The 12,785-nt window shown below is 44.9% G+C and overlaps 1 protein-coding gene across 3 annotated transcripts in view; it reads right to left on the reverse strand.

Annotated features, from left to right (window-relative positions):
* Window positions 1-12,785, reverse strand: part of CEP135 (centrosomal protein 135) — a 105,082-nt gene that overhangs the window by 80,564 nt on the left and 11,733 nt on the right. For all 3 annotated transcript variants that reach the window (XM_077815608.1, XM_077815605.1, XM_077815606.1), the window contains exon 4: window positions 10,436-10,603. In XM_077815608.1, coding sequence (XP_077671734.1) covers window positions 10,436-10,603 — 168 coding nt within the window. The remainder of the gene's footprint in view (window positions 1-10,435; window positions 10,604-12,785) is intronic.

Genomic DNA, 12,785 nt, shown 5'->3' on the forward strand with positions numbered 1-12,785 from the left:
AGTAATTATAAGCTTTGTAATGATACCTTACGAGAGACCTTTTGCATGAAGCATATTCCAGTTACATTATATTCAAACTCATTAGCATATTTTCATAAAATCAGATAGAGTGCAACATCACTCTGGGAAATGACTAGGGAGAGGTTAATGCAAATTCCTCACCTCCAGTTAGGAAAACACCCAGCCTTTTAGAGCTGCACTGTGAGGAGTAAGTAATTGTCTGCTGATCACCTGTTACATTTGGCCAAGATCAAAGGCCCAAACTGTATAAAGGAAACACTGAACTATTCCTGGTTGTTCTGGTTCTGAATCTAGGGCCATGTCTACAATAGAAAGCTTACAGCGGCACAGCTACACCGATGCAGCTGTGCTGCTGTAAGATTGCTCGTGTGGCTGCTCTATGCCAACGGGAGGGACCTCTCCCGTCAAAATAGTAAAACTACTTCAATGAGCACCAGTAGCTATATTGGTGGGAGAAGGTCTCCCACCGACAAAGCACTGTGCACACTACCACTTATGCTGGCAAAACGTATGTCGCTCAGGGCATAGGCGCTGACTCCATGGTTGCTCCAGGGCTGGAGCACCCACGTGAAAAAAATGCTGGGTGCCCCCTACCAGAACCTCCCTCTCCCCCCAGCGCCTCCTGCCTGCCGGCGGGCCCCACACATCAGCGCCTCCCCCTTCCTCCCAGCGCCTCCCACGGATGAGCTGTTTTGCAGCATCAGGAGGCACTGGGGGGGGGAAGGGAGGAGGAGCAAGGGTGCAGCACACTCAGGGAAGGAACTGGGAGCGGGAGGGGGAGGGGTGGGAAGAAGCAGGGTGGGGGTGGGGCTTTGGGGGAAAGGGTGGAGTGGGGGTGGGGCCTGGACAGAACAGGGAGGAGCACCTCCAGACAGATTAGAAATTCAGTGCCTATCACTCAGGGGCGTGTTTTTTTCACACTTCTGAGCAACATAAGTTTTGCCAATATCAGTGGTAGAGTAGAGATGGCCTAAAACAGTTATGAACTTGTAACCATGGGGAAAAGCCAGTTGTGGCTTTTGAAGGACTGACACTTATCAGAGGCTGAGGGTGGAGTGGGCGTGTCCTCTGGTAAGCTTTTTAGCAGGCATGTAGGTTTGTATAGTTTTTAATACGTTTGCTCTGTAATGCTTTCACCTTAACAATAAGCATGCTTGCTTATAAATAGCTGTGTGCCATTATGCTGTTTATAGCCTTCAAAGAGAAGAAAAAGTGCAGATGATGGGGCTTGCTGCAAATAGCACAGTGTAGGCAAGGAACTGTGCCACCTGGAAAAACATCCTGTCAGGAGGGAGAGAGACATGGCTCTCTATACAAGACACACGATGGCTGAAAAGCTAGAAGCCTAAAAGAAGCTAAGAGAAGCTGGGTGTCCTTAAGGGATCCTGGAGGGGGGACTACAGGTGCAGTTGCCCCGAACCATAACAGTAAACATACCAAAATTATGTGTTTGACATATGCTTTGCCACAGTGAGAAAAATAAAGAGTGCCTGTATGAAAGAATAATTTCCACGGTCGGAATATTGTGGAGCAACAGGAAACCTGGGATTCACAAGCTATCACTTGATCATATAACCATGGAATTGCAGACCAGTGCAAGTTTCCACAGCTACACAAGAGCCATAGAACTCTTATTGCTACAGAAATACACCTTGAGTGATGCTACATTAAAAATGTTAAAGCAGAAAAATAAACCACCAAAAACAAAGCTATGAGATAATGTTTCTGTGGTAAAAAGGTGTTCGGTAAAGGATTGAAGGAACCCTTCTAATAATTCTGAAAGATGAGCAAGAGAATCACACCTGAAAATTTTGTGCAAATTCCCCAGCAGCAAAATTAAAATCAAGAGAATTGACTGGATTTTGACAGCTTCATTCATTATGTCTTTACAAAGCCACTGGAAAGTTTTTCAGAAATGCAGAAGTGAGTCTAAGCCCTGGTCTACACTAGGAGTTGAGGTCGAATTTAGCAGCGTTAAATCGATTTAACCCTGCACCCGTCCACACGACTTAAAGGGCTCTTAAAATCTATTTCTTTACTCCACCCCCAACAAGGGGATTAGCGCTGAAATCGGCCTTGCCGGGTCAAATTTGGGGTAGTGTAGACGCAATTCGGCGGTATTGGCCTCCGGGAGCTATCCCAGAGTGCTCCATTGTGACCGCTCTGGACAGCGCTCTCAACTCAGATGCACTGGCCAGGTAGACAGGAAAAGGCCCGCCAACTTTTGAATCTCATTTCCTGTTTGGCCAGCGTTGCAAGCTGCAGGTGACCATGCAGAGCTCATCAGCAGAGGTGACCATGCAGAGCTCATCAGCAGAGGTGACCATGATGGAGTCCCAGAATCGCAGAAGAGCTCCAGCATGGACCGAACAGGAGGTACGGGATCTAATCCCGTATGGGGAGAGGAATCTGTGCTATCAGAACTCCGTTCCAGTTTTCGAAATGCCAAAACATTTGTCAAAATCTCCCAGGGCATGAAGGACAGAGGCCATAACAGGGACCCGAAGCAGTGCTGCGTGAAACTTAAGGAGCTGAGGCAAGCCTACCAGAAAACCAGAGAGGTGAGTGGCCGCTCCGGGTCAGAGCCCAAAACATGCCGCTTCTATGATAAGCTGCATGCCATTTTAGGGGGTTCAGCCACCATTACTCCAGCCGTGTTGTTTGACTCCTTCAATGGAGATGGAGGCAACACAGAAGCAGGTTTTGGGGACGAGGAAGATGATGATGATGAGGTTGTAGATAGTTCATAGCAAGCAAGTGGAGAAACCGGTTTTCCCAACAGCGAGGAACTGTTTCTCACCCTGGACCGGGAGCCAGTACCCCCCGAACCCACCCAAGGCTACATCCCGGACCTGTCAGGCGGAGAAGGGACCTCTGGTGAATGTACTTTTTGAAATAGTATACATGGTTTAAAAGCAAGCATGTTTAATGATTAATTTGCCCTGGCATTCACGGCCAGTACAGTTCCTGGAAAAGTCTGTTAACATGTCTGGGGATGGAGTGTAAATCCTCCAGGGACATCTCCATAAAGCTCTCCTGGATGTACTCTGAAGCCTTTGCAAAAGTTTCTGGGGAGGGCAGCCTTATTCCATCCACCATGGTAGGACACTTTACCACGCCAGGCCAGTAGCACATAGAACAAAGCATTGCAGTGTATGTTTGCTGGCGTTCAAACAACATCCGTTCTTTATCTCCCGGTGTTATCCTCAGGAGAGTGATATCATTCATGGTTACCTGGTTGAAATAGGGTGCTTTTCTTAAGGGGACATTCAGAGGTGCCCGTTCCTGCTGGGCTGTTTGCCTGTGGCTGAACAGAAATGTTCCCCGCTGTTAGCCACAGCGAGGGGAGAGGGGTTAGCCACACAGTGGGGGGCGGGGGAAGGGAGGCAAAATGCGACCTTGTAATGAAAGCACATGTGCTATGTATGTAATGTTAACAGCAAGGTTTACCATGAAAGAGTATACCCATTGTTCTATAAAATGTGTCTTTTTAAATACCACTGTCCCTTTTTTTCCTTCCACCAGCTGCATGTGTTTCAAGGATCACAGGATCTTCTCCTTCCCAGAGGCTAGCAAAGATTAGAAGGCAAAAAAAACACACTTGTGAATGTTCTCTGACCTCATGCTGTCCTCCCACACTGACAGAGCACAGATGAATGCATGGAGGCAGACAATGTCAGAGTGCAGAAAAGCACAAAATGACCAGGAGGAGAGGTGGCGGGCTGAAGAGAGTAAGTGGCGGGCTGAAGAGAGGGCTGAAGCTGATAGGTGGCGGCAGCGTGATGAGAGGAGGCAGTATTCAATGCTGAGGCTGCTGGAGGATGAAACTAATATGCTCCAGTGTATGGTTAAGCTGCAGGAAAGGCAGCTGGAGCACAGACTGCCGCTACAGCCCCTGTGTAACCAACCGCCCTCCTCCCCAAGTTCCATAGCCTCCTCACCCAGATGCCCAAGAACTCGGTGGGGGGGCCTCCGGCCACCAGGCCACTCCACCCCTGAGGACTGCCCAAGCAACAGAAGGCTGGCATTCAATAAGTTTTAAAGTGCTGTGTCGCCTTGTCCTTCCCTCCTTCACCACCCCTCCCGGGCTACCTTGGCAGTTGTCCCCCTATTTGTGTGATGAATTAATAAAGAATGCATGAATATGAAGTAACAATGACTTTACTGCCTCTGCAAGCGGTGACCAAACGGGAGAGGGGAGGGTGGTTAGCTTACAGGGAAGTAGAGTGAACTAAGGTGGGGAGGGGTTTCATCAAGGAGAAACAAACAGAACTTTCATACCGTAGCCTGGCCATTCCTGAAACTGGTTTTCAAAGCTTCTCTGATGTGCACTGCGCCCTCCTGTGCTCTTCTAACCGCCCTGGTGTCTGGCTGCGCGTTGTGCCTCAACCTCCCACCCCGCCATAAACGTCTCCCCTTTACTCTCCCAGATATTGTGGAGCGCACAGCAAGCAGTAATAACAATGGGAATATTGGTTTCGCTGAGGACTAAGCGAGTTAGTAAACTGCGTCAGCACGCTTTTAAACATCAAAATGCACTTTCTACCACCATTCTGCACTTGCTCAGCTTGTAGTTGAACAGCTCCTGACTACTGTCCAGGCTGCCTGTGTATGGCTTCACGAGTCATGGCATTAAGGGGTAGGCTGGGTCCCCAAGGATAACTATAGGCATTTCAACATCCCCAACAGTTATTTTCTGATCTGGGAAGAAAGTCCTTTCCTGCAGCTTTTGAAACAGACCAGAGTTCCGGAAGATGCTAGTGTCATGTATCTTTCCCGGCCATCCCATGTTGATGTTGGTGAAACGTCCCTTGTGATCCACCAGTGCTTGCAGCACTATTGAAAAGTGCCCCTTGCGGTTTATGTACTCGCCGGTTTGGTGCTCCGGAGCCAAGACAGGGATATGGGTTCTGTCTACGGCCCCACCACAGTTAGGAAATCCTATTGCAGCAAGCCATCCACTAGGACCTGCACATTTCCCAGACTCACTACCCTTGATATCAGCAGATCTTTGATTGCATTGGCTACTTGCATCACAGCAGCCCCCACAGTAGATTTGCCCACTCCAAATTGATTCCTGACTGACCGGTAGCTGTCTGGCGTTGCAAGCTTCCACAGGGCTATCGCCACTCGTTTCTCAACTGTGAAGGCTGCTCTCATTTTGATATTCCAGCGCTTCAGGGCAGGAGACAGCAAGTCACAAAGTTCCATGAAAGTGCCCTTATGCATGCGAAAGTTTCGCAGCCACTGGGAATCATCCCAGACCTGCAACACTATGCGGTCCCACCAGGCTGTGCTTGTTTCCCAGGCCCTGAATCGGCGTTCCATGGCATGAACCTGCCCCATTAGCACCATGATGCCCACATTGCCAGAGCCCATGCTTTGACGTCACCGCTCTGACGTCGCCTACTCGCCCGGTTTCGCTTTGCCAGGTTCTGGTGCTGCATATACTGCTGGATAATGCGCATGGTGTTTAATGTGCTCCTAATTGCCAAAGTGATCTGATCGGGCTCCATGCTTGCCGTGGTATGGCGTCTGCATGGAAAAAAGGCGCGGAACAGTTGTCTGCCGTTGCTCTGACAGAAGGAGGGGCGACTGACGACATGGCTTACAGGGAATTAAAATCAACAAAGGGGGTGGCTTTACATCAAGGAGAAACAAACAATTGTCACAGAGAATGGCCCCCTCAAGGATTGAACTCAAAACCCTGAGTTTAGCAGGCCAATGCTCAACCCACTGAGCTATCCCTCTCCCCAGTATTCCAGGCAGGACTGAATCTCCATTAAACTTTTCAAGGTGCCCCTGACAGACCTCACCGAAATGATTGTCGGCTGTTGATTTCACAGAGGGAGGGAGGGGGGAGCAAATGAATACAAAACAAATCTGGTCTATTTCTTGTTTTGATCCACTCCATCTATCTTTTACATCTTTGGCTGGCAGCAGACGGTGTAGTAGTACTACTAGCCATCCTCATCTCCTGGCTGCTCAGCAGAAGATGGTGCAATAGGACTACTAGCCATCCTTATCTCCTGGCTGCTCGCCAGAAGACAGTGCAATACGACTGCCAGCAGGACTAAAGAGAATGACCTGGTCGAGTCACTCCTATTTTAGTCCCTGCGCCCATGTCTGCCCAGGCAATCCTGACGACCTTTCCGAGGAGGTCAAGAGCACCTCGGACATGATGATGATGGTTATCAGGCCTATTGAACCGTCTGCTGCCACAAGGCAATGAGCTGCTGCTGTGTAGCAATGCAGTACCGCATCTGCCAACACCCAGGAGACATACGGTGACAGTGAGCTGAGTGGGCTCCATGCTTGCCGTGGTATGGCATCTGCACAGGTAACTCAGGAAAAAAGGCGCAAAACGATTGTCTGCCGTTGCTTTCACGGAAGGAGGGAAGGAGGGTATGACGACATGTACCCAGAACCACCCGCGACAATATTTTTGCCCCATTAGGCATTGGGATCTCAACCCAGAATTCCAATGGGCAGCGGAGACTGAGGAACTGTGGGATAGGTAGCCACGGTGTGACGCTCCGGAAGTCGACGCTAGCCTCGGTACTGTGGAAGCACTCCGCCAAGTTAATGCACTTAATGCAATTAGAGCATTTTGTGTGGGGACACGCACAATTGACTACCTAAAAACGATTTCTAAAAAACAGACTTCTATGAATTCGACCTAATCAGGGGGTAGCCATGTTAATCTGTATCCACAAAAACAACAAGGAGTGCGGTGGCACCTTAAAGACTAACAGATTTATTGACACCCCTGATACTTGACACCGTGCAAGGCACTGAAATTAGCCATATGGAGTGGAAATCTGTCAACCTCATCAAAAAACTTGCACAGACACAGACAGACATCATCTTCCTCTCCAAGTGCAAACAGATGGACACCATACTAAATGGACTGAGGGTAAAAAATCCATTGCAATCGACATACTACACTGACTACGGTAAGAGATTGTGCCACAGACTCTCAAAGAAACTGAGGAATCACCTGATCAGCATTCTGTACAGCAGACAGGAGAAGATCAAAAATGAGCTCTCAATACTGGAGACACTCATACAAAACCAACCTTCCACACAAACTTCCACGCGGCTGGACTTTACAAAAATGAGACAAGCCATTTACAATGCATACTTCACTTCTCTACAGAGGAAAGAGGACAGTAAACTCCTATATGCCACAGGGGGCTACAACAGTGGCACCCTTAACTCACCCAACAATATTGTTAATCTATCCAACCACACACTTAGTCCAGTGGAAGAGTCTGTCATATCTCGGGGACACTCTTTCTGCCCCACCACCCCCACGAACATGATACAGTTCTGTGGTGATCTGGAAGCCTACTTTCGCCATCTCCAACTCAAGGAATATTTTCAACGCACCACTGAACAGTGCACTGACCCACAGGAACCCTCCTACCAACACTGCAAGAAGAATTATGGGTAGACTCCTCCTGACGGTCAAAATGACAGACTGGACTTCTACACAGAGTGCTTCTGCAGAAGTGCACAGGCTGAAATTGTGAACAAACAGCATCACTTGCCCCATAACCTCAGCCGTACAGAACGCAACACCATGCACGGCCTCAGAAATAACTGACATCATAATCAAAGGGGCTGACAAAGGAGGTGCTGTAGTCATAATGAACACGTTGGATTATGAACAGGAGGCTGCCAGGCAACTCTCCAACGCCACATTCTACAGGCCACTATCCTCCGATCCTACCGAGGAGTATCAAAAGAAACTACACTCTTACAGTAGGATTATCTGGCTATTTGGACTCTCTCCTCAGACACTACGCTAACAGCACTCCTAGCTATCTTCGAGACACCACTGACTTCCTGAGGAAACTACAATGCATTGGTGATCTTCCTGAAAACGCCATCCTGGCCACCATGGATGTAGAAGCTATTTACACCAATATTCTACATGAGAATAGACTACAAGCTGTCAAGAACAGTATCCCTGATGAGGCCACGACACACCTGGTGGCTGAGCTTTGTGACGTTGTCCTCACCCATAACCATTTCAGATTTGGGGACAACTTAAACCTCACTGCTATGGGTACCCGCATGGCCCCACAGTATGCCAACATTTTTAAACTGACTTAGAACAACGCTTCCTCAGCTCTCGACCCCTAGTGCCCCTCCTCTACTTGCACTACATTGATGACATATTCATCATATGGATGCACGGAAAGGAGGCCCTTGAAGAATTCCACCTAGATTTTAACAAATTTCCACCCCACCATCAACCTCAGCCTGAACCAGTCCACACAAGAGATCCACTTCCTGGACACTACAGTGCAAATAAGTGATGTTCACATAAACACCACCCTATACCGGAAACCTACTGACTGCTATACTTACCTACGTGCCTCCAGCTTCCATCCAGGACATGTCACACGATCCATTGTCTACAGCCAAGCCCTAAGATACAACCGAATTTGCTCCAATCCTCAGACAGAGACAAACACCTACAAAATCTTTATCAAGCATTCTTAAAACTACAATACCCACCTGGGGAAGTGGGGAAACAGACTGAGAGAGTGAGACGGGTGCCCAGAAGTCACCTACTACAGAACAGGCCCAACAAGGAACATAACAGAACACCACTGGCCATCACGTACAGCGCCCAACTAAAACCTCTCCAGCACATCATCAACGATCTACAACCTATCCTGGAAAACGATCCCTCACTCTCACAGACCTTGGGAGACAGGCCAGTCCTCGCTTACAGACAGCCCCCCAACCTGAAGCAAATACTCACCAGCAACTACACACTATACCACAGAAACACTAAACCAGGAACCAATCCCTATAACAAACCGTGTTGCCTACTCTGTCCCCATATCTACACTAGCGACACCATCAGAGGACCCAATCACATCAGCCACACCATCAGGGACTCATTCACCTGCACATCTACTAATGTGATATATGCCATCATGTGCCAGCAATTCCCCTCTGCCATGTACATTGGCCAAAACCAGACAGTCCCTACATAAAAGAAGAAATGGACACAAATTGGACATCGGGAATGGTAACATACAAAAGCCAGTAGGAGAACACTTCAATCTTCCTGGACATTTTATAACAGATTTAAAAGTAGCCATACTTGAACAAAATAACTTCAGAAACAGATTTCAAAGAGAAACTGCAGAACTGAAATTCATTTGCAAATTTAACACTGTTAATTTGGGCTTGAATAGGGACTGGGAGTGGCTGGCTCACTACAAAACAACTTTCCCTCTCCTGGAATTGACACCTCCTCATCAGTTATTGGGAGTGGACTACATCCACCCTGACTGAATTGGCCCTGTCAGCACTGCTTCGTCACTTGTGAGGTAACTCCCTTCTCTTCATGTTTCAGTATAATAATGTCTTCATCTGTAATTTTCATTCCATGCATCTGAAGAAATGGGTTTTTTACCCACAAGAGCTTATGCCCAAATAAATCTGTTAGTCTTTAAGGTGCCACCGGACTCCTGGTTGTTTTAGTGTGGGAAAGGAAGTGAAAGAGAGAAGTTACCCTAACAAGTGAAATTAAACACTAGCACATGTTAATTTAATCAGAGAGATGTGCAGAGAAAGACTACTTTAAATTATTTGTGTTCCCAGAGAGCTAGATCTTTGGTGCACTATGATAGTTTTCCACCCCAATACTAAACAGACTTCAGTTGCAAAAGCCAAGTAAGTGGCTCAGAGAGGATCAACCAGATGCAAGGATGATGATCCTGAAGCTGTACAGCCGAAGTAGGTTCTCATGTTCCACACACCCTTCTTGCTATCCGCATACCAATGAAAGGCAGGGGAGAGGCATGATTACTGAAAACAAAGCGGCTAGCATTTAGAAGCCACTATATTACTCTGATTTTGAACTAGGTTTACAGCCCTTTGTGGCTGTTACAAGACAGCAGCCCTCAAACTCCTAACAGGTTAACTAACGTGATGCTGACCATTACTGTGCAGTCAATATAGACAGGGACAAATCATATTAACCATGACCAACCGCACAATGTTAAAGACAAACTACTGACACATGGGTTTACCCATGACCAGCTGACAGTGTTAAACACGATTTGCAATTGGTAGCAGAGTTACGGTCAAAATTATGTTGGTTAACATGATACCTTAAGGTCATGTTCTAACTATGTGATTTTCCAGAGGCAACTTTGCCCATATCACTCATCATCTTTCTTTGATAACAATATGTTACACAAATCTTTCTTAAACATATGGAAACGTATACTTGCAGAGCAGAGAGACAAAAGTTTAAGAAGATAATCGTGTACTGAAATGCTATACATTTCCTCCCAGCTTCTCATCCTTACCTAGAAAGTAAATCATCACAGTTTGGGAAAAGTAAGATTATCTAGGATTGCTTTATATGCAGTGGTCGTACCTGGAGTTTGTACTACTGCTTGTAGATTCTTCTCCTGAAGTTGCTGAATTTTTTCAGTCTTGGCTTTGTTATCTCGCTCTAATGATCGAATTTTATGTATATATTGATTATTCAGAAACTTCAAGTCGGCTGTCTCATGTTCAACCTTTCTTAATGTGGCCTTCAAGTCTAGAAAAAAATAAAACAATAGCTATTATCAATATTCTAAATCATACAAATATATGCATAAAGGAGTCAAATGTCCTCATTTTCAAAAACATGACAATTATACAGGAGCTCATAATGTTATGTAGTTCTTTAGATTCTTGCAAAGTTTATGCAAATTTTCTCTCATTATTACTAATAGGTTTTTCAGCTGTTAAAGTCTTACTTCATGTAAGTAACATCTGAGTTTTATTTACAGATTAATATTGTTGTTGTTGTTATTTTTATTCAGTATAGACAGACTCCAGTGGAATGAGCTGGAGACTTCTAGTTCTGTCAAACTATAGAGCACAGGTCATGGGGGTGATGTGCAAAAGCTTTGCCTCTGATCTCAGCGATGCTCTGTGCAGGTTCTTCCTCTTGAGTTGTGCTGCACTAATTTATGCCAGGCTGCAACAGACACAAGGGCTCAAACTTCCTGGCCACATCCTTTTTCTTGGCACCTTAAAGACTAACAGATTTATTTGGGCATAAGCTTCCTTTAAGGTGCCATCGGACTCCTTGTTGTTTTTGTGGATACAGATTAACATGGCTACCTCTCTGATCCTCTTTCTTCTAGCTATCAACTATTTATCCTTCTATGCCAGGAATAGTAAGTGGCATAAGTGATTACTATGACTGCTCTGTGCCATCCGAATATCACTCTTACACTGATTTGCTCCTCCTTAGAAAGGGTTAAGATGTCTTTATAGCCAGGACTACGCTGGTGATGCAGCAAAGAAAATGGTCACTGGCTCTTCATTCATAGTGAGAATAGTAATGAAAAAAGAAGAGATAAATATACTGGAATACTGCATTTGCTGATTACATTTGTCATTGTAATGCTATTGCACAAAACAGAACATAGACACTTTAGCTTTCTCTGTCAATATTCAGGATACATTATTATTTTAAAATGTACTAACATCTTGACTCTGCAGTTAATTTTATTAAAGGTGGTTGGTAAAAGTATTATGATAGTAATTTTTACAACACATTTTTACTTTAACTGTGGAAGCTTTAGGAAGACAATGAAAGTCCACTGACAATTGTTTTTTAAATACAGCCCTCAAAGTAACAAACATTTTTCATTTTAAATATATTATACAATTGAAGGGTATATTTTACTCTACTCTATTAATGTACATGGTATTTGTTTTGATAGGTCTTTCTTACTTTAGTTAATAAAGTCTTCCTGAAAATTTCAACACGAGGCTGTCAACTTCTAGACTAGAATGTGCCAGTGGCATATTGTGTGTGTTCAAGACTGGAACAAGATCTATATTTTATATGAGCAGAAGAACTTACTCTGGAATTTACTTATGATAGTCATAGGCTAAAATTAAGACTGACCTCAGAAATCTTCAATTTTAACTCATATAGTGTAATAAAAAAAACAAACTGGACATCTGTGGTCATTATTTCTCACAAGTGTATTGAAAAAGTTTAAAACCTCTTTAGTGTTGAAACACACAAAACAAGATCCAAGTTTTTCTTTCAATTTACAAAATGTTTATCTGCAAATTCTGGAGGGTTCATACTGTAATATTTAGCCCAGATACTTCTAAAATAATAAATAATAAACAATGAAGATCTGACATTATTCTTATTTCCTTTCTGACCATTCATTAGTATGAAAAGCTCACAGATAAAAAAGTAAAGTCATTTATAGGATGAACACTGCTTGTTTAAATAATGAGGACCAATATCACAAATAATGGTATTTTAAGGAAATGATAGCGTGTCATTTATCTTATGGTCCCTGCAAAGCTAAAACAGAATTTCTTCTCCCTCCTTTCCTGTTCTTAGCTGCTAGGACTGGAAGGGATCCAATGGCTTTCGCTCATCTGCTTAGCATGATCTGTGCAACTTTGTGAGAAACCAGTCAGAGAGCAGGATTTCCCATTAGACCATGAGTACCCTTCAATTAAAGAGCACATCAGTTCTGAAAACAGACTGTAATGTGGTTGTTTTTTACATAAGTGTATATTCAGAGTGAACTCTACTTACTATTTTTTTCATTTTAGAAGTGTATAGCTAATACAACTCTGCAATATTGAACTAGATTCTCTTCAGGATTGTTAACTAAATTCCAGTTACAGAATTTTTAAGCACTTTGAATCTATGGATGAAAAGCATTTTTATAAGAGATAAGTATTTGTGATGA

Source organism: Eretmochelys imbricata, chromosome 4 (assembly GCF_965152235.1).
Source record: "Eretmochelys imbricata isolate rEreImb1 chromosome 4, rEreImb1.hap1, whole genome shotgun sequence".
NCBI lineage: Eukaryota > Metazoa > Chordata > Testudines > Cheloniidae > Eretmochelys > Eretmochelys imbricata.